The sequence below is a fragment of the Taudactylus pleione genome, unplaced genomic scaffold, assembly GCF_031769625.1.
Source record: "Taudactylus pleione unplaced genomic scaffold, aTauple2 ptg000133l, whole genome shotgun sequence".
In the NCBI taxonomy this organism is placed as follows: domain Eukaryota; kingdom Metazoa; phylum Chordata; class Amphibia; order Anura; family Myobatrachidae; genus Taudactylus; species Taudactylus pleione.
The window spans coordinates 2,218,189-2,238,976 of NW_028284535.1; the positions used below are offsets into that span (position 1 = coordinate 2,218,189).

The 20,788-nt window shown below is 43.7% G+C and overlaps 1 protein-coding gene across 3 annotated transcripts; it reads left to right on the forward strand.

Annotated features, from left to right (window-relative positions):
* Positions 1-2: 2 nt before the first annotated feature.
* CIDEC (cell death inducing DFFA like effector c) lies at positions 3-17,913 on the forward strand. Of its 3 annotated transcripts, none has more exons than XM_088473249.1 (6): positions 3-296; positions 10,451-10,504; positions 13,302-13,443; positions 15,074-15,223; positions 15,827-16,014; positions 16,791-17,913. In XM_088473249.1, exons 2-6 carry the CDS (start codon positions 10,476-10,478, stop codon positions 16,966-16,968), a joined length of 687 nt encoding a protein of 228 aa, XP_088329375.1. In that variant the 5' UTR covers positions 3-296; positions 10,451-10,475; the 3' UTR covers positions 16,969-17,913. The 3 variants fall into 3 exon arrangements, with proteins under 3 accessions (XP_088329375.1, XP_088329374.1, XP_088329376.1); XM_088473248.1 differs by lacking the exon at positions 3-296 and adding an exon at positions 305-693; XM_088473250.1 differs by lacking the exon at positions 3-296 and adding an exon at positions 903-989.
* The last annotated feature ends 2,875 nt before the right edge of the window (positions 17,914-20,788 follow it).

Below are 20,788 nucleotides of genomic sequence, written 5' to 3' on the forward strand. Positions count from 1 at the left end.
GAGATCCTCTCTCACCCCTCTTGGGGCATATGCCTGTAATAACTGACATAGGGAGTCACTCTTTGTTTTTGTGGGTTTTTTTTTCTTCAGCTGCTGGTGAACTACAAGTGTCATCCTGCCTTGCCAGAGCTTGGCAGGGCATTCTGGGACTTATAGTTCTACAGGACCTTCAACAGGCTGCCTATCACTGCTTTATACTGATTAAAAGGAGACTTGGCATGTAATCCAGTAATGCACTGCTTGTGATCTCTCCCCTATAACTCCACAGCAGCCCATCTGATAACAAGACACATATGGTATGTGATGCAAGGACAGAGCTGTTGCAATATGCTGAATCCTCTGTGTGCTTACTTACATCATATTTGCCATGTAACACCCTGGTGGTGCTGGCAGGGTGACTGACTGACATGCATGTATAGATCTGAGCAGGGATTGTAATGGGAGGGAGCAGAGACCAGTGATAATAACCCAGGGCTGACCTGTGCTTCTATTTATTTCCACACTGATGGGAGTGGGGATTCTGCAGCCATGCCCTGAGCCTGAGGTCATTCATTGTAGTTGGGGGTGTTGGTGAAGGGGAGTGAGACAGACATCACATACACAGAAGCTTAGTATGTTACAAGCCAGGTGTGTGCAGTGGACCAGACACCCATCTGCAAGAGGCATAGCTGCAAATCAACCCAAATTGTCTCAGTGAGTACCTTTTATATTATCATATATACCTATTATATAATCACATAGGTTATAATGCAGAAATATATATCATTTAACATATGGGGCTTTCTCTGTATGGTTGATCTGAAAAGGGTAATTGATGTACCAGAGACAGGTGATCATCCAATTAATTAATCACAGACCTTTGTCAATCTTGATTCTGTTCGTTTCAGAACCAGGGGTCTCTCATACAGAATGAATGGCTAGTTAAATGCACCCTTCATGCAAAATAACAGCTTATTGTAAAAAATTATATAATACACACAAAAAAGGAGGTATTTGTTACCAATTTGCAGTTACTTTGTATTAACATATTTTTAAATGATTTGTTTGCTGTTGCTAATTGTACGCATAGACTATCAATGTTGAGGTCTTTTGTCAAATCTTTATTTACATGCAAAATTTAAACATAAAGGGGCATATGTATCAAAGCTTGATGTGAGATAAAATTGTGAAAGATATATCACCAACCTATCAGCTCCAAACTATCATTTCTTAAACACAGCCTGCAATATGTAAGTTAGAAGCTGATTGGTTGGTAAGAACATTTTCTCACATCAAGGCACATGCATCAAATACGAGATAAAATTGTGAGATATATATCACCAACCAATCAGCTTCTAACTTACATTTTGCAGGCTGTGTTTAAGAAATGATAGTTTGGAGCTGATTGGTTGGTGATATATATTTTACAATTTTATCTCACATCTAGCTTTGATACATATGCCCCAAAATGACAGACATAAGGCATCAGACATGATGATATAAAGGCTGCTATTTGTCAGTTTACATAAATCTGTTATTTTCATGCTTTCAATAAGGCAAGTAGTGAAGTGTCACTAACCTATAGTGATGTAAATTACATGGTATACATATGTAATTCCTGTGTGCGGGGCGGTGACTTGGTTGCTTAGCAATGGGCCTTTCATGCAGCACGTACTGACGGGTACTGAGGAATCATTTTAAGGCTGCACAAGATATGTAAACAGTCACTTTTTCCCAGGTATGCAGTGCAGGACCATCCATTAGGTGACCTAAGCTCCGGCCTAGGACTCGGCATGCACAGAAAGGCCCGGCTTACCCTAACCTGTTTTTATGTTAGTGTTGGAGAGGGAGGGGGGGACTGACACACAAAAAAACAGTGCCTAGGACCACATTTAGGGGTAAATTTACTAAAGTGAGAGTTTTCAGAAGTGAGTTTTAGAAGAGATGTTGCCCATAGCAACCAATCAGATTCTACTTAACATTTAACTAGCACCTTCTAGAAGATAATAGCTAGAATCTGGTTGCTATGGGCAACATCTCTACTTCTAAAAACTCTCACGTTAGTAAATTTACCCCTTCTTAAATCGGCCTCTGTATATCTGTCATCCTGGGATAAGGGATTGTGCGAAATGTTTTGTATGTTACTTATGTGTGACATACCAGCTGGCGGTCTGAAAAGCCCTCAGATAATTGGTGTTGAGCCCTCCCTCTGGCCTCTGCACATAAAAGCTGGTAACCCATCCCTTCTGTCTGTAGGGAAAGACTTAAAGCTAATGAATAGTAGAGTATATGACTGCATGCAATTGCTCATTCGGTAAACCGTAGCTGATGGCAAAACTACAGTAGAAATCCAGTTTGCCACGATTTAAAGGAAAACGATCTTCAAAGTTATATGTAAAATGTGCTTAATTGTATACAATGGAGGTTAGCAACATGTTTAGTGTAATAATCTTATATTCCTCCTTTATGGTGTTTGAGATAAAGTCCTGATTTTTTTTTTTTCTTGCCCCAGAAACCGTCCCAGCAGTTTTTACTCTGCTACTGTCCCCAATTCATCCTCCCAACATGTATCTGTCTCATTTGTTATTCATTCACATTATCACTATTAGGTTCCTCTTAGAGGTCAAAATGTAACCCTAACTCCCTCCTCCAAGACCCACTCCACTGCTCCGAATGCTCCAGCTGGTCCGTTCCTTCTGCACCGTCCACTATATGCCAGATCTTGCCAAGTCCTCCGTGACATCTGTTCCGGACAGGGACTGCTTTTTGCATAGGGATCACTGATCCCTATGAGCAGCTGTGCTGAAACACAGGGAAGCTTTACAGAGGGTGATGGTAATATGGGGACATGGGATGCTACAAAATATCTCAACATATAAACACTAATTCCACCCAAAACTTAAAAAAAAAAAAAAAAAAATCATTTTGTGAGCTGTTAACTGGAATATATTTATATTCAATATTGTACTTGGTGGTACAACGTAGATTTGCTGGGTTGCCCAATTACTCTATCAAACTAGCGTCCAAGATGGTCTCAGCTGCTACATATTTTTATTTTTTTTTTAAACCTTCGTTATAACTCCTCCACGGCAAATGTCCCATTCCTGCTTTTCATAATCCCATGTCATATTTGTGGCTCCCCGGCCATTTTTCTTCTCTCTAGATTTCAAGCTTTTTGCAAGGTGGGCAGGTATATTTATGTGTATATGTGCGTGTGTATATATATATATATATATATATATATATATATATATATTATGATATTCCAGGGCAGTTATGTTATGGGCTTATTGCATAGGCTGGTGGTAGATTAATAATATACTCTAATGGGTCTTTCTATGTAATGAGGTCACCAGTTTCGTAACCAGGGTTTTTGGAGCCCAGGGCAAGATGAAAAATAGTGTCGTCCCACACACAAACTTTGTGCGCGGGCCAAAAAGGTGGGCATGGCCACATGCAACAATGGGCATAGCCACTGTTTCTCGTCACTCTGAGAACATTCCTTTCCATTCCATATACACCTTAATGCCCCCAGTAGTAGTGCCCCTTATGCATACTTGCCTACTTTTGAAAAAGCATTTCAGGGAGATTGTGAAAGCAGCACCTATGAGCGCGGCGGTAAAGTGGGCGTGTACTGCTACATCTGAGAGGCATGTCATAAACCTGACTTACATCCAAAAGTAACCGAGCCCCAAAGCAGTCAGTAAGATCTATTTGTTGATGAAAACACACTGATACTTTTCAGAAAATCATGTAACCATAGGGATCATTGTGCCTTATACCCAATGCAGAGAAATTATACTAATGATCCCAATTGACTGTGTATATCTCTATATTTCCAAGTATATAACAGCTACATAATGGGGGTAAGATACAATCAGGGAGATTGTTATACTCTTCAGGGAGTCAGGGAGATTGTTATACTCTTCAGGGAGTCAGGGAGATTGTTAGACTCTTCAGGGAGTTTGTTACTATTTCAGGGAGTCTCCCTGACAATCAGGGAGAGTTGGCAAGTATGCCCTTATGCAGTACTCCCAGTAGTAGTGCAAAACACAATAGTTACCCGAATCCCCGCTCCTGCGCCCGCCGCCATCTGCTCCTCCCGCTCGGCACTATGGGAGAGAAGTCCATGACGTCTCTCCCTTCAGCCACTGCGGGAGCCGGAAGGTGGAGCTCATGAATGAGCTGCAGCCCGGCTCCGGCCTCGGATCCAGCAGCCAATGCGAGTTTGTCTGACTCTTATTGGCTGCTAAAACAAACACACCGTCGTTGGGTAGTACACGTACACCCGGCGGCGGCGTGTTTGTTTTACTGTGTAGTGCGGACTGCACTGAGGGGTCTATTCACTAAGCCTTGGAGAGTGATAAAATGGAGAGAGATAAGTCCCAGCCAATCAGCTCCTGTCAGTTTACAGGCTGTGTTTGAAAAATGACAGTTAGGTTCAATGATTATATACAGAACATGAGACAATCGTTTTGGTTACATAACATCTTGTAGTATACTGAAGATAGTGCAATTAAATGCACTGAAACGTTGATGTCTATTATCTAAAGTCTGGAGCATGTGTTTTTAGGATGAGTGCCGCACCCTTGCTACTGTGTGTGTGTGTGTTCCATATATATATGTAATGTATTATGTCGAATCTGTTTTCAATAAAAACATATTAGAGAAAAGAAAAATGACAGTTAGGAGCTGATTGGCTGGGACTTATCTTCCTCCATTTTATCTCTCTCCACGGCTTAGTGAATAGATCCCTCAGTGCGGTCTGCACTACACACTAAAACTATCAGCCTGGACGGCGGTCGGTGGCGCCACACACACCCCCGCGCCGCCGGTCCAACAGCACCCAGGGCACCCCGCTCGACCCCCCCCCCTAGCTACACCACTGGTGGTCACATGGTGCCGTAGCTCTTGGGTAACCAAACACTCAAGGTGTGTTCAGGGTTTGAGGGTTAGCATCATCTGTTTTGTACATAAGGGGTATATATATCATTGGTGGCAGTGGGGCCCAGAAAAGGGGATGTGGTCAATATCCTGACTGCGGGGATTTCAGCAATCAGAATGCCGGCGCCAGAATCCTCACACCTGTTAGAATCCCAGCACCGGCATCCCGACCGCTGGAACCCCAAAGGTAAGTAGCGGGGTTAGGGTTAGGCACTAGTGGAAAGGTTAGGGTTAGGCACTAGGGGAAAGGTTAGGGTTAGGCACCGAGGAGTGAGGCTTAGGGTAGGGAGAGGGGGAGGGTTAGGATACCTACCGACAGGGTGTGGTGAGCTAACTGCTCAGGCAACCAACCAAAGGCTCATACACACGGGACAATGTGCTGTATGAACGATATTGGTGAAAGATTTCCCTTGAACTCTCTGTTGTGCAGGACAAATGATATTGGCTGTACACACTGACAGACATCTTTCAGTGAAGTCATCCTGCCACATCTCTAAACAGGCAGTTCTTGACGATATCGTCAGATTGACCCTCATGTGCGGACAACAAAAGACATTGTTAATGACCCGTGGAAGCGTGCATCATTGGACATTCACAGCGTACACACTGAACGATCTATCGCTGAACGTTATCGTCCATATCGTTCATACAAATCGTCTAGTAGTGTGTATGCGGCTTAAGTTTAGAGCACTACACTACTCTGACTCTCTATACAATGACGGGGAAATTGAATATAAATGTAATGCAAGTGACACTCAATCAAGCAGAGAACAATGTATAAGCACCCTAGCCTACTTCTGGGGGATCTTATGGGAAAACAGTACAAGGAAAACGGACAAAATGGCGGGAAATTAAACGGTGTGAAACATGTTAAATGTGAATGATCCAACTATTGTACTGGGGGTTATGTCCACCACCAGTTTCCCTGGTGCCTAGTAGACCTCGTTGTTTGTACAGTGGATTGGGCCACAAGTGGCACCAAGTGGAAATGCCCAGAAGAATAAGAGGAAACCTGCTAACTGAGTCAAGGCCTAGCATGCACAGTAAGGGTGCCACAGGCCGGAGAGAAGGTCTGAACCTTGGGGCCATGAGCCTAGTGCTAGACTATCAATTGGTCCACGGGCCTAGTAACTACAAATGGGACCACTGTCCTAGAGCCATAGATATAGGAGATATTACCTGAAGGCTTTACATGCCTCATGCAGCTTTTCGTTGGCAACGAGGAGGCACCATGATTGCTCTAATGCCTTCACCCTGCTGCTGCTCCAGCTGACACAATCTTTTTTTTCTTCATGACTCTTTCCACTGTCTTCTTTCTTGACTAACCAACAGTCGCCCAGGCTCTGCTGCTCCTTCCTCCCTCCCTCCCTATAGATCCACTCTCACAGTAATGATGCGGCAATCCAATCCAGCACACTGCATTATTGCCGGACCTTTTGCAACACCTTATATTAGTCAACGCCATTCAAAAATATTGTAATCGAGCCCTTATTGCCTTGCCACTACGGCCGCTGATTGCCCAACAGTAAATCTGGCCATATTTATTGAGGCTAGGACCAGAAGATGTGGTGGATGGTGGCAGCAAGCTGATATAGGAGCTGGGACCAAGTGCCTCCTCTTCTCCACAAATTCCCAAACTTGCTTATGGGGTTCTCCATGGCTAAGAAGCCCAGAGGTGTTGGGGGCCCAACAGTGATTGTCAGCTGCCCTCTGAGGCCTCGAAGCTCCCAAAACAGTCCCCGAACTCCCCCTCTCAGATGCACCCAGAAGAGGCCACCACTCTGCTCCTCGCAGAGCAAGGTACCTGTAGGCATTACTGCTTTGCCCCTGAAAGCACCTATCAGCTTCAGAGGTGAATCTGCAGTCGGCCAAACAGAATTATCTATCAAATATTGGCGACCATCATCCCCCTCAATGTGTATTTGCACCAGTCCTCAGGCACCTGGTGGTACGGATAGTGACAGGCATATACATACATACATACAGTCAGGTGCATAAATATTGGGACATTGACAGAATTTTCATATTTTGGCCTCTATTCACCACCACAATGGCTTTCAAATGAAACAAACAAGATGAGCTTTAACTGCAGACTTTCATATTTAATTTGAGGGTAATTACATCCAAATCAGGTGAATGGTGTAGAAATTACAACAGTTTCTATATGTGCCTCCCACTTTTTAAGGGGCCAAAAGTAATGGGACAAACTAAACAATCCTAAATCAAACTTTCACTTTTTAATACTTTGTTGCAAATCCTTTGCAGGCAATTACAGCCTGAAGTCTGGAACGCATAGACATCACCAGACGCTGGGTTTCATCCATGGTGATGCTCTGCCAGGCCTCTACTGCAAATGTCTTCAGTTCCTGCTTGTTCTTGGGGCATTTTCCCTTCAGTTTTGTCTTCATCAAGTGAAATGCATGCTCAATCGGATTCAGGTCAGAGGATTGACTTGGCCATTGCATAACATTCCACTTTTTAGCCTTAAAAAGCTCTTTGGTTGCTTTTGCAGTATGCTTCGGGTCATTGTCCATCTGCACTGTGAAGCGCCGTCCAATGAGCTCTGAAGCATTTGACTGAATATGAGCATATAATATTGCCCAAAACACTTCAGAATTCATTCTGCTGCATTTGTCAGCAGTCACATCATCAATAAATACAAGGGAACCAGTTCCATTGGCAGCCATACATGCCCACACCATGACACTACCACCACCATGCTTCACTGATGAGATGGTATGTTATGTTTTAGATCATGAGCAGTTCCTTTCCTTCTCCATACTCTTCTCTTTCCATCACTCTGGTACAAGTTGATCTTTGTCTCATCTGTCCATAGGATGTTGTTCCAGAACTGTAATGGCTTTTTTAGATGTTGTTTGGCAAACTCTAATCTGGTCTTCCTGTTTTTGAGGCTCACCAATGGTTTACATCTTGTGGTGAACCCTCTATATTCACTCTTGAGAAGTCTTCTCTTGATTGTTGACTTTGACACATATACACCTACCTCCTGGAGAGTGTTCTTGATTTGGCCAACTGGTGTGAAGGGGTTTTTCTTCACCAGGGAAATAATTCTTCTGTCATCCACCACAGTTGTTTTCCATGGTCTTCCGGGTCTTTTGGTATTGCTGAGCTCTCCTGTGCGTTCTTTCTTTTTAAGAATGTTCCAAACAGTTGATTTGGCCACACCTAATGTTTTTGCTATCTCTCTGATGGGTTTGTTTTGATTTTTCAGCCTAATGATGGCTTGCTTCACTGATAGTGACAGCTCTTTGGATCTCATATTGAGAGTCGACATCAACTGATTCCAAATGCAAATGTCACACCTAGAATCAACTCCAGACCTTTTACCTGCTTAATTGATAATGAAATAACGAGGGAATAGCCCACACCTGTCCATGAAATAGCTTTTGAGTTGATAGTCCCATTACTTTTGGCCGCCTCAAAAGTGGGAGGCACATATAGAAACCGTTGTAATTCCTACACCGTTCACCTGATTTGGATGTAATTACCCTCAAATTAAATCTGAAAGTCTGCAGGTAAAGCACATTTAGTTTGTTTCATTTCAAAGCCATTGTGGTGGTGAATAGAGGCCAAAATATGAAAATTCTGTCAATGTCCCAATATTTATGCACCTGACTGTACATATCTGTGCGGGACTGCCTCTGTTTCTATTGCACAAACACACTCTTACTGTAATTTACACACCCTTCTCCTTCCCTGTTCTTTCTTTCCTAGCAGAAATCATTGCAAATCTGCATATAAACGAAGATGAATGCCTGTTATGCGGTTATAAGCAGTAGTAGTCTGTATATTTTGCATTAATATGCACAGCTCTGTATGAACAGTGTTACAGTGACAGGTGCAGCAAAACGTCATCCCCCTGGAACGGCCTCTCTTATACACTCCGCGAGGGAGCTCCCAGCATGCAAAGGGCCAGGCATGTCCTCACAGCAGACTCTCCTGCACCCATCAGCCATCTTGTTATTGTCCACTATTTACAGACTCTGCTCATTTTTGACAGAATTTTCACTGGGAGCCACAAATTCATCCCTACAGTTTACGTATATAGCAAGAAATTCTGATGCCTAGTACACAAGCCGATTTATCCTTACACCTACAGTATAGCTGGGTGCCACACTTATTAAACATTAACTGCCTACTTACCAGGAGAAGTGGGCGGTCTGGACTGTAGATGACAAGATTCTCGCTGAATGACGTCACTGTAGTCGCCCCCCACTGTACAATGCCGGTAGTCTCCGCATTGAATAGCGATGACTTGATCGTGCAACCACGCCACTTACAATGCCTCCTATGCGGCGCCATGCCCCCATACCGCCTTCTATGTCGCACCATGCCCCTTCGTACACTGTACCGACCTGACTGTCCCCTCTCGGAGGGGGCAGCCAGGAAGTCGGCTATTATGGTACACACTATAATCTTTTGCCCAACGATGTTGACAACTAGACCGATTCAGACCGTCCAAAACGATCCTGGAAACGGCCAATATACACACTATTCAATAATCGTTTAGTTCCAAACAATCCTTTCGATTCTAAATCGTCTTGTCGATATAGTGCCTCCGTACACACTGTCAGATAATTGTGCTTTCAGCCTGGAAACTGCTAATTATTATAATGGCCTGGACTGAATGGACAATACAGGAAGAGGTACACATGCCAGCATGCCCTGCCGTGGTGCATGTCACTGTAAAAGGTATGCTGAGATCTGTAGTTCCACTGCAAACGTGGTGCCTCATACTACCTTCCCCTGCACTATTGACCTAACGTTCGTTTGTCTGCTGATGAACTGAGGGAAGTCCGATTTAAATGCAAACTCCCACAAGCAAGACTTGTTTACGATAAACTAGCGGCAGGCATTGGGCAGAGGTCCGTACACACTGCACTTTCTGAATCATACCAAAATGACAGCACCGACATAGCGCATACAGCACACTCTATATTGGGAGCCGATCCGACCATTGGGCCTGGGTGCTGCATACACACTACACAATTATCTGACCTATGTGACAGAGGTAGCCATGTCGGGCTGAGTGTACCCAGCTTAAGAACCAGTGCCTCATGCCTCAGTAGTGTCAATGTTTGTAATGAATTATTAGGCTGCATTCTCATGAATGCTCACCACATTATTAGTGCCAATGTGGATTAATGAGAGGTAATAAAGTTGCACTTCGTACTTTCACATAAACTCAACCAGAAAGAACTTGGGTGTAGTTGGCAGTTGCGGATACAGATGTAGTGGCAGAGACTTTGTACATTTGATGACATCATTGATTAAATCACTGATGACTCAACGGGACAAGGTTCATAACAGAGTATTTAAGACCTGAGATCTCTACAGCTAAATAATATTCCTCCTTTCTCTGAACGCCCCAGGCTTGCGATTCTGTGATATTATGGCTTATAATAAGTGAGTATATATAATATAGTGGATGCTATATAGTTTTCTTGCTGTGTAGAAGGGTGATAATATATATTATAACTCACCTGAAAATCTTTTTCTTCTGTAGGTCAGGGGAAGTCACTCTGCCAAAGATGGAATACGCCATAAAGTCACTTTCCAAGTAAGACTTCTCTTATTCCATTAGACTTGCAACATTTAGAAACTGTCCACAAATGATATTGACGAATATATTTCTATATATATTATGAATCTGTATACAGAGCTCTCTTCTTATAGCATCCCCATTATATCACCACCCTTGCTTACCACCAGGTATTTCCTATGCACAGAAGTACAATTTTATGTATTCATTCCATTATAACGCCACCCTCTCTTTTGCCTGCATCCTCAGCTGTAGTTTTACAATAGCTCATCATATTATCCAGTATGACATATATACAGAAGCTAATTGCATAGTCCTGGTTTGACAACATTTTTAAAAATATGGAGAGATGTATCAAACCTTTTTAAAGATTGAAGCAGTTGCCCAATCATCATTTATCAAGTACATTCTATAAAATTATATGTTGAGGCTGATTGGTTGCTATTGGCAACCTGTCCACTTCTCCAGTCTTTGGAAGAATTGATACATCTCCTCACTATGGGGTCTATTTACTAAGCAGTGTTAGGAGTCAGAGTGAAAAGTGATAAGGTGCCAGCCAATCAGCTCCCAACTGTCATTTTTCAAACACAGCCTGTGAGATGGCAGTTGGGAGCTGATTGGCTGGTGCCTTATCACTTTTCACTCTGTCTCCTAACACTGCTTAGTAAATAGACCCCACATAGATGAGAAGTTTTCCCAAGTGCTATAAATAACCAGGGGTGTCTTTTGGCATCCAGTGACATTCGCTACATGTTCAATGGCCCCAATGGCAAATAAAAAAAAATAATACAATAATTTCTACAGAATCACCTATGCAATAACCTATTATTGCAGGCTTAGGGCTATTTGGATTTATTCATTATTGTATTACAGGGTTTTTATCCAGCTGTGTAATATTGTTTATTATACTACTAGGTTATCAGTGATCTAAGAGATGTCTAAGTATAAATTCCCCCTTTGTCTGGTCTGATCAATGAATGGCCGTACCTGTGCATTGTCCCCTTCCCGTGTGTGTGCGGAACATTGAGGATTTATGGGGGTGAAAGTCCTTTAAGGAAACTTTGGCAGTGACATGTGGCCCTCTGTAATTACAGAATCCGGATATCATTCTGTCATTTGTTTTCATGTTAGACAGTTAATGTCACAGTCACCTTTGTCTTACTTTGCCAGTCAGACAGCTATTTGGAAATCGACTGGCAAAGTCTAAGAACCAAACTGTTCAAAAGTCAGGATGAGCATAACGTGAGGACAAAGTCCAGGGAGAGTTGGGAAATATTCCACCGCAGACAGAGCCTGTAAATTGCCACAGGCGAATAAAGTCATTTTATGATTAACCAGTTCTTAGTCTTACAATACTATTACATTATACTAAAATAGAGGTTGGGTACGATATCTGGGCGGTGACCAACCCGACGGGCACAATACCGGCAGCGGAATCCCGATGGTCAAAATCCTGACGCATGTTGGTAAGTATTCTAGCCCTAACCCACCCCTCCCACTGCCTAGTCCCCTCCCGCGGCCTGATCCTAACTGTCCCCTCCCGCGGCCTGATCCTAACTGTCCCCTCCCGCGGCCTGATCCTAACTGTCCCCTCCCGCGGCCTGATCCTAACTGTCCCCTCCCGCGGCCTGATCCTAACTGTCCCCTCCCGCGGCCTCACCATAAACCTTCCCTAGTGCATAAACCACCGTCAGGATTCCGGAGCCGGTATTGAGATTACCGTCGGGATGCAGGAGTTGGTATTGTGACCGTTTGGACGGTCACTGCCGGGATCCTGACTACATCCCCTAAATTAGACCTATATTTGAGCTTTAATCCTCCATTATATATCAAAAAATGATACATCTGCAGTATATGAGAAATGTAGTCCGTAATGTGCTACCGTAACCTACTATAATAAGGATATTATAATGCATCAGCCGGCGGAATTTGTATTGAGACGCCCACAGGAGCCATCGCAGCTGCCCGCAACCACGTACACAAACGCTGCATAGGACCCTGATCCAGAAAACATTGACTCCTCGAGCGAGTGTATGGTCACTAAGGACGGCCGCGGTAACTGAGACGCTGGAGGTTTGTTGTCGTCTGCATGCTCGATTGCAAACGCGAACTAGTACACGTCCAGGTCTCGCCCTGACACACCCAGGTTTTGGCCGGAACTCCCCGTAACCACCCACAATATGGTCTCTTCCTATCAATCAATTGCAAGTGAATCCTCACAGCGAGCTCGATAGCGATTCATTCGCTGCGCGTGCACTATGCAGCCGTGACGCATGCGCAGACCACCGATAATCTCTCAGCGGCGTGAAAAGCGGCATAGCGTTCAGCTCTGAATCACTCCCTATGATGCTAATACGGCTCAGGGCTATTCGTCAGGAATGAGCCAGCTGAGCTGGATTAAAGGGGGTCACAGAGGTAACAGTGACACTCTGGGGTCTATGTACTAAGCCTTGGAGCAAGATGAAGTACCAAGCAATCGGCTCCTGTCATTTTTCAAACACAGACTGTAACATAACCATTAGGAGCTGATTGGTTGGTACTTTATCTCCATCCACTTTCTCTTTCTAAGGCTTAGTACATAGCTACCATTGTTCATAAATATAGACATAGATGTTCCCTGTCCTAGGTGACTCGGGCCCCCGAAGACCTTAATCCAGCTCTGTGAGGGTGTTTGTAGGACAGAGAGATAAAAGTCTTTATCACCTTTTGGTTGTGTAGCATTATGCAAGATATTATTGATGATTTAGCCCCCTCTAAAGATGTTTTGTTTGTGTGGTTCCTCATATTGTGATGTTGCTGTCCTTCATTATTATAGGTGTGTCTCGGTCAGCGTTACGATGACTCAGCAGTTCCTTTCTCGTCCGGCGTCCAAACCTCGTCCCTTCAGGGTTTGTAATTGCGACCGCAGCATCCGAAAGGGCATTGTGGCCGACAGCCTTGGAGATCTGTTGAACAAGGTGAGCTAAAAGGACGTCTGGCCATACAGTCATGTCACATCTGCAATAACTGGGCACTGTAATCTGTATTATTTGCTGGCATTATCGCCAGACCATTTCAATTTAATTTTGTCATTTACGTGCCCGCCATCAGTCCCGATTTCTGAGATGGGGCTACTTTGAAAAGATTCTGACTTCACTATGAGGTCAGGCTTTGATTTATGCATTTATTTAGTACTACAGTTAGTATATTTACTTACGAGAGAGTTTTAGTAGTGGAGATGTTGTCCATAGCAACCAATCAGATTCTACTTAACATTTATTTAGTACTACAGGGAGTATATTTACTTACAAGAGAGTTTTAGTAGTGGAGATGTTGTCCATAGCAACCAATCAGATTCTACTTGACATTTAACTAGAGCCTTCTAGAAGATGATAGCTAGAATCTCATTGGTTGCTATGGGCAACATCTCTACAAACACTTCTACAAACTCTCACTTTGGTCAATATACCCTCATGTGTAGAGAGCACGTTGTGTAATAATATAGAAGCTTCCCATTAGCAGTCTACCCTTGAAGTCATAACTAAGAGCCTCTCAAATCACTGTCTATTCTAGGCCACACATATTTTATATTCCATGTCTGCCTTCAGTTACTATACATTCCTAAGAACCTTTATCCCTGAAAAAAAATCCTCTGAAACCAAGCAAAACATCCTATAACAATTTTCCTATTAAACAAGGCTTTCTTCCCATGGTCTTCTCAGATAAGAAGCCTTTCTATATTGTTCTTGCTTCATAACTAATGACCATACTTGTTTGAAGGGTAACTGCATTGGAAACCACTGTTGAATTGCCTTTAAATAATCTGATTACTAAAATGTATTTAAATAACTCCTGATACTTCAATTAGGACTTCTGCCCTTAAATTACCTCTTAAAGACTCGGGAACATACTCTCACTACAATTTGATATATACATTGTGCATAATTAATCTTCCATAACAACAACCAAGGAAACAAAAGTTGAGTGCACTGTTTCCATGGTTGCAGATGTTGCCAAGGATGGAAACTTGTATACAACACATCTGTCAAATTGCAGCAGCAGTGTGTTTCTGACGCTTTTTTAAGCTATTTCAGGCAGCTATTTCAAGTACAGGTTTAGTGTTCAGCAAAATTACTTTAATTAGGCAAAAGTCACTTTAGAGTAGAGTTAACATTTAGGGGTCTATTTACTAAGCAGTGTTAGGAGACAGAGTGAAAAGTGATAAGTCTGTGATAAGGTACCAGCCAATCAGCTCCCAACTGCCATCTCACAGGCTGTGTTTAAAAAATGACAGTTGGGAGCTGATTGGCTGGTACCTTATCACAGACTTATCACTTGTCACTCCGTCTCCTAACACTGCTTAGTAAATAGACCCCTTAGGGTTCTATGTGGTAAGCCTTGGAGAGCGAGAGAACGTGGATGAGATAAAGTACCAACCAATCAACTCCTGTCATTTTTCAGACACATGAGTTAGGAACTGATTGGCTGGTACTTTTATCTCTCTCTAAGGTTTAGAACATAGACCCCTTAATGATTACTGTACTATGCCGTATTTTTAATTCTAAAGCTCAGGTCATTCATTATACATAATTATTGTACTTACCCCAGGCCCTGGATGCCTTGCTCATTGGTGACGCTATCACTCTAGTTCTGGATGAAGATGGAACAGGTGTGGACACTGAGGACTTCTTCCAGTCCTTGGACAATGGGACTGTGTTTATGGCTCTTGCTAAAGGACAGACATGGAAACCTTCTGATGTGAGTTCATAGAAAAACTTCATGACAAACATAGTATAAAACAAACAATGCTGGCAGGTATACGGAACCCAAAAAGATTTCCGAATTCCAGGGCATACTTTTGTGATTAACCGGCTCCAAAGTGTAATATTAAGGCTACCTTTCAAAATGCTCACCTGCCCTCCCTAGTGGCAGCCTTAATAAACTGCAATGTTGGCAGCCATGTTGTACAGAACTACTGTACAGTCTCGTTTCAGGAGCCCCCTACCTACCTGGGGAGGAGAGGGTGGGTTTCAGGATACATCATCCTAGCTGGTGGTAGCCTGACCACCCTCAGAGCCTCCACGCATGTGCTAGCTACAGAGCAGAGGTCACATAAACATCTGCCTCTATTGGCCCATCTCAGCTCTGTAGAGGAGCTGATCACAGCAGATGTCCCCAAAACCTCAAAAGAATTAGAACTGTCCCTCTTCTTATTGGACCCCACTCCTTTCTCAGCCTTAACACCAGATGACCTAAGTTCCCTAGTCCATTATAGCTTTAGTTAAGCCATTTCTTCCACTAAGGTTATTCCCTCTATCCCAACTAAGCTTATTTTAAATACTCCTCTACCTTGTTCCACAGAATGCAGGGTACCATTTTTCCTTCACCAAGAAACCGCAGCGGAAGGTTGACGTGGCGCGTATTAGTTTCGATTTGTACAAGAATAATCCCGAGGACTTCATTGGCTGTCTGAATGTCAAGGCCACATTTTATGGAACATACAGCATATCTTATGACCTGCAGTGCTATGGCGCTAAGAGAATGATGAAGTGAGTATAGATTACGTATTGCGGATAATAAAATAGCCATGTGGAGAAGCATTATAGCAAACCAATAATTTGTCATTTAAATCGTCTATTTTTTTTATTTTTTTATTTATAGAGTTGATTGGATGTCCAGTTATGTATTAACTTAAAAAGAATGTATAATCACAGGTGTAATGTAACATACATTTGTAGTTTGCTATTTGGAATATTACACAATATAATCCATATTAAAGAAAACGAGGAGGCAGCCATTTTGTTGAATGGACTATTATTCATGAGAAAGCAGGCTACCAATTCATTAGAAAATGGCGGGACATCGGGGCAATTCATGACCAATATTCATGAGACCTAGCAGTCACTGAGCCGCTGGTTCCTAATGAATTGCTAAGTTTCATTCTCATATTATTCGAGGCCACAAAATGGCTGCCTCAACTGTGCTTAGAGGTAAACGCTATGGGCTTTATGCAATAACCTGTGAGATGTGGAATTGCATCCGGGCCTGCATCTCGCAGGCTATCACATGAGGCCCTATATCTCTGCCGTGTTATTGAATAGAATTGCAGACAGGAAGTGCAGTGTGTATGAATAAAATTGTCCCCCCTCTCATATATGCGCCTTCCTAACATGCTACAGAAATTTTACATTTATATATCTGGATGTTCCATATTGGGCCTATGTTAAAACACATTTCAAAGAGTAAAAAGTAATATAAAAAAACATTTTTTTTAGGCAATGAGATATTGGGTTCTCCCACTAAATACATTTTTATTCCCTGACAGGGAGGCTCTACGCTGGACTCTTTTCACTATGCAGACAACCGGCCATGTTTTGCTGGGTACCTCATGCTACATGCAGCAACTTCTGGAATCGAGCAATAGAGTTCTACCAGAGGAGGAGAAACCAAGCCCTGCCCTCCGAGACCTCCTCCCATTCTACCCGCGGAGGATTCTGCAGTAAAAACGAAGCTACAACATCAAGAAGAACATTGGTCATAGACCAAGCTGGCTTTCAATGGTTTCAACACCTCTGTTAAGCCTACAAGAAACTTGGAGCTAATACTGGAAACTGCTCACTCCGCAGCAATCTGACTTTCATAAACTTTACAAGCAGCTTACACAGTATATATAGCGGCAGTTTTCAGACTACAACTGATGGCAAATTATTATTATTATTTTTCTTTTGTTCACTAACAACTCCTTTCAAGAACATAACCTAGCGGAACAATGTGTCAGGGTATTTTCCGGCTGATGTCCGTTCTGTAGGGACAGAACACACACGTGTATAGACTGTAAAACTGCCACCAATACAGTGTTTTTCGGAGTGGTGAGGGAGGTGTTGTACACTTTTTTTATTTCCTTTATACAGCATATTGTAGGTCAGGGGTGTCCCAACTTTTTAGGGGGTACCGTGATAAAATTGTATTGAGGCCATGGATAAATGTAACAGACCCAAAACCACAAGCACTACTGTTTGTAACCTCTGGTGCTCCAGTTCTTGTGGGACTACAAGTCACAGAATGCCATGCCACAGGTTACCTACTTTCGGTCTAGTGTAAACTTCAATTAAGTTGCAGAGCACGTATCACTTTTATTTTCTCTTTAGGATGATTTCTATGTAGACTTGGGGTATGGTAACGCACAGATGGGGGAGCTGACGATTGTATACCATTGTCAGCGACACTCAGAGACGTTTAGGGGAAAACAAAGATGGCGGCATTCAGTATAGTATCATGTGTCACATACTGAAACCCATAATCTGTCCTAGAAACACTGACTGTTACCCGTTCTGACCTGGCTGTATGCTATTAATATTTAAAATTTGTATTGCTTATTTATATTTATTCTGGTTATAAACATTTGTGGTTCTTTGAATACTATGATTAAAACACATGTGTTCTTGTGATTTTATTATGTGTAGGCAGTTTGTAATGCATTTGGGGGTGGCACAGCTTGCAGCTACTCTATTTAGTTAATCTATAGTCTCCATAGCAAAGTTTGGGGTAGGTGAGTGAGCTCCAGGGGGTATAATTACTAAGGTGCGGGTCTTTAGAGGTGATGTTGCCCATAGCAACCAATCAGATTCTACTTAACATTTATCTGGCACCTTCTCATACCTCCCAACTTTTCAAAAAGGAGGGACAGGGCGAAAAAGGGGCGTGACTTACAAAATGCGGCTTCCCCCCCGTTACGTCACTATAGGGGGCGTGCCCAGCACTCTCCGAGATGCTGGGCAGCCCCCCAGGCTCTCCCTACGCTAGTGAACAGATGCCGCGGGAGGTATGCCTTCTTGAAGATAATAGCTAGAATCTGATTGGTTGCTATTGGCAACATCTCCACTACTAAAAACCTGCACTTTAGTAAATATACCTCCAGGTCCCCGCTCAGCTCACATGCTCAGAAGAGGCCCCTGCTTTGCCGCTGGAGGGTGACATGGCAATGCTAGGCCCCGCTCACCTCAGGGCCCTGTAGCATTTGCACTCCCTGCACTACTAACTAGCAATGCAATGCTCTCATCATTCCTCCATTTTTACTTCCCTCTGAGTTGATGAGCACCTGTATCATTAGCGCTTACTGACGTAATTACCCACATTTTAATAGTTTAATTTATACACCGTGGACACACAGTGCTTCATTTTATGTGCGTATGAATCCATTCAGCCATGGTGGGTATATAAGGCTCAAAGCTCCCATTATGTTGTTAGTACATCCACGCAGATGTTCTGCACAACCCATGGTGGGGCTGCTGCCCCTGGCCGCTATTATTTTTCTACCACCCTTGTAATAAAATATAACCATTCAATTCCTCTGCTAAAATACTGTATGTTGGATTTAAATTAGTCATGGAAGTAGGGTCTCCTAGGTCATTTTAAGTGCTTGGCACACAGGGGCTGGAGCTGTGAATAGACCCACATTGCGCTCATGGGACTAAGGGGTCGATTCAGACCCGGACGCTAAGCTGCGCTCTCTCGCTGCCAAAAGGGGCTGGGTATGCAAATTCCGCGATCGCACTGTCTGGTGTAAGGACGTCCTCTATGTCTTAGAGAGCGACGGCAGAGCGTACGCCGGTATAAAGACGCCCACTTTTCTTTCTTAGCACACATCATCTCCAGGAAGTGTAGGATTAATCTGCTACATGGAGAGCCATCGGAGCTGCACGCAGCGCTTGAGGTAGACTCTACCCCGCCGCAAGCTCTGCGATCACTGCAGGCTGAAATACAACCAAGTGACGTGTACAATGGCGCTTCCAGGCTAATTATGCACACCCATAAAACGCTGTTTAGACGCCCAGACACGCCACGGCACATTCTGTCACAAAGTAGCGCTCAGTCTTTGTGTTAAGAGCGCACGATTCCCAATCGCAATGACTGGTGCGCGCACGCGCACTGAGATGCATGCACAGACATGCGACAATCGCCTATAGCGTGCGTCCGCAGCTTAGCGTCCGGGTCTGAATCGTGCCCTAAATTCAGATATTTGCCCATATGCAGAGTATGTATGCATTTGTCCCCCGTCCCTGTATGTTTGGTTCCCCAGCCATCATAGGGTATGATTCAGAGATGGACGGAATTGCGGAGCCTCACACAAGCAGCTGTGCCAATCCGTCCATCTAAAATGATAATACAGCAGGTGTCGGACACCTCCTTGCTGCATCGGCGATCCCAGCGATGCGACCGAAGTCTCAGCCTGGGATCACCATCGCGTCTGACGCAGACGCTGGCCTCGTTTCTGGGAACGGTGGCCAGCCAAGCCCCCACTCCACCCCCCCAAACGCTTGAGGGGGTCTGCGACTGAGATCGCAGGGCCCGTTCTGCACATACGCAGAATAGGTCCTGTCCATGCGCAAACCCTAAACCATCGGATTAGCGTATATATGTCTGAATGAGGCCCGTAATGGGCACTCAAGGCCTGATTCAGAGGTGGACGTGAGGGTGATCGGTGCTGCCCTCCTCGGTAGCGCTCCAATCTGAGAAGGTATGTAAATGATGCAGGTGTCATCATTTGAATTGAAACGTCCACCTGTGCCTTCACAGATGCGCTGCATATGGCCAAAGACGCAGCATCGGGCACATTGGCGCACCATCGGACATTCTGGGTTACCGAAAACGTCCTGCAAGACGGATCTCTTCATACGCACAGCTCAGCGCGGCCCTCAAACTAAGCCTACATAAAATGCCCAGTTGTGTCCATTGAGCTGCGAGTGGCGTAGAATTCTGATTTCGCTGTAGATGTGTACGCTCAGATCCGGAGCATGTGCAGTGCTAGAAAAAAAAAATAATACACAGGGACCACCTGCAAACGGACTTGTGTGAGCTTTGTACTGACCCCACGTTTTCAAATGCTTAATAAACGAGTTTTGATACGGCATGTCAAAAGAATAATGCAAGCGGATGGCATTGTACGGTTACGTACAAAAGGCATTTCAACATTACCTGCAGCAACCCGATGATTTAAGTACCCCAAACAGTTTAATTAGGACTAATCGGGCACTACTACATTGATCCCCAATGTTTCTGCATCTTTTTTAGTAGTGCCCGATTACTAGTCCTAATTCAACTGTTTGGGGTACTTAAGTTGGTACAATTGACTCTAATTAGCGTCTTTGCACAAGTGGTGAAGAATGGCATAAAGCAGTATTTTTGGGAGAAAATAAGTAGTCCTGGCAAATTTGGGGTACCTGAAAATGGGTGCAAGTATCTTTTAATGTCTCTAAAGTTTTAATAAAAGTGAAATTCCTCCGTCATAAAAGCACCTGCAATCCCCAAAACACTTGGCCCCTT

Excerpts from the sequence above, each read along its gene's own strand:
- CIDEC (XM_088473248.1), top strand. The coding sequence starts at position 614 with ATGTTACAAGCCAGGTGTGTGCAGTGGACCAGACACCCATCTGCAAGA. Across the intron at positions 694-10,450 it reads AATCAACCCAAATTGTCTCA|GTCAGGGGAAGTCACTCTGC; the intron begins GTGAGTACCTTT and ends TTTCTTCTGTAG. Across the intron at positions 13,444-15,073 it reads TTGGAGATCTGTTGAACAAG|GCCCTGGATGCCTTGCTCAT; the intron begins GTGAGCTAAAAG and ends TACTTACCCCAG.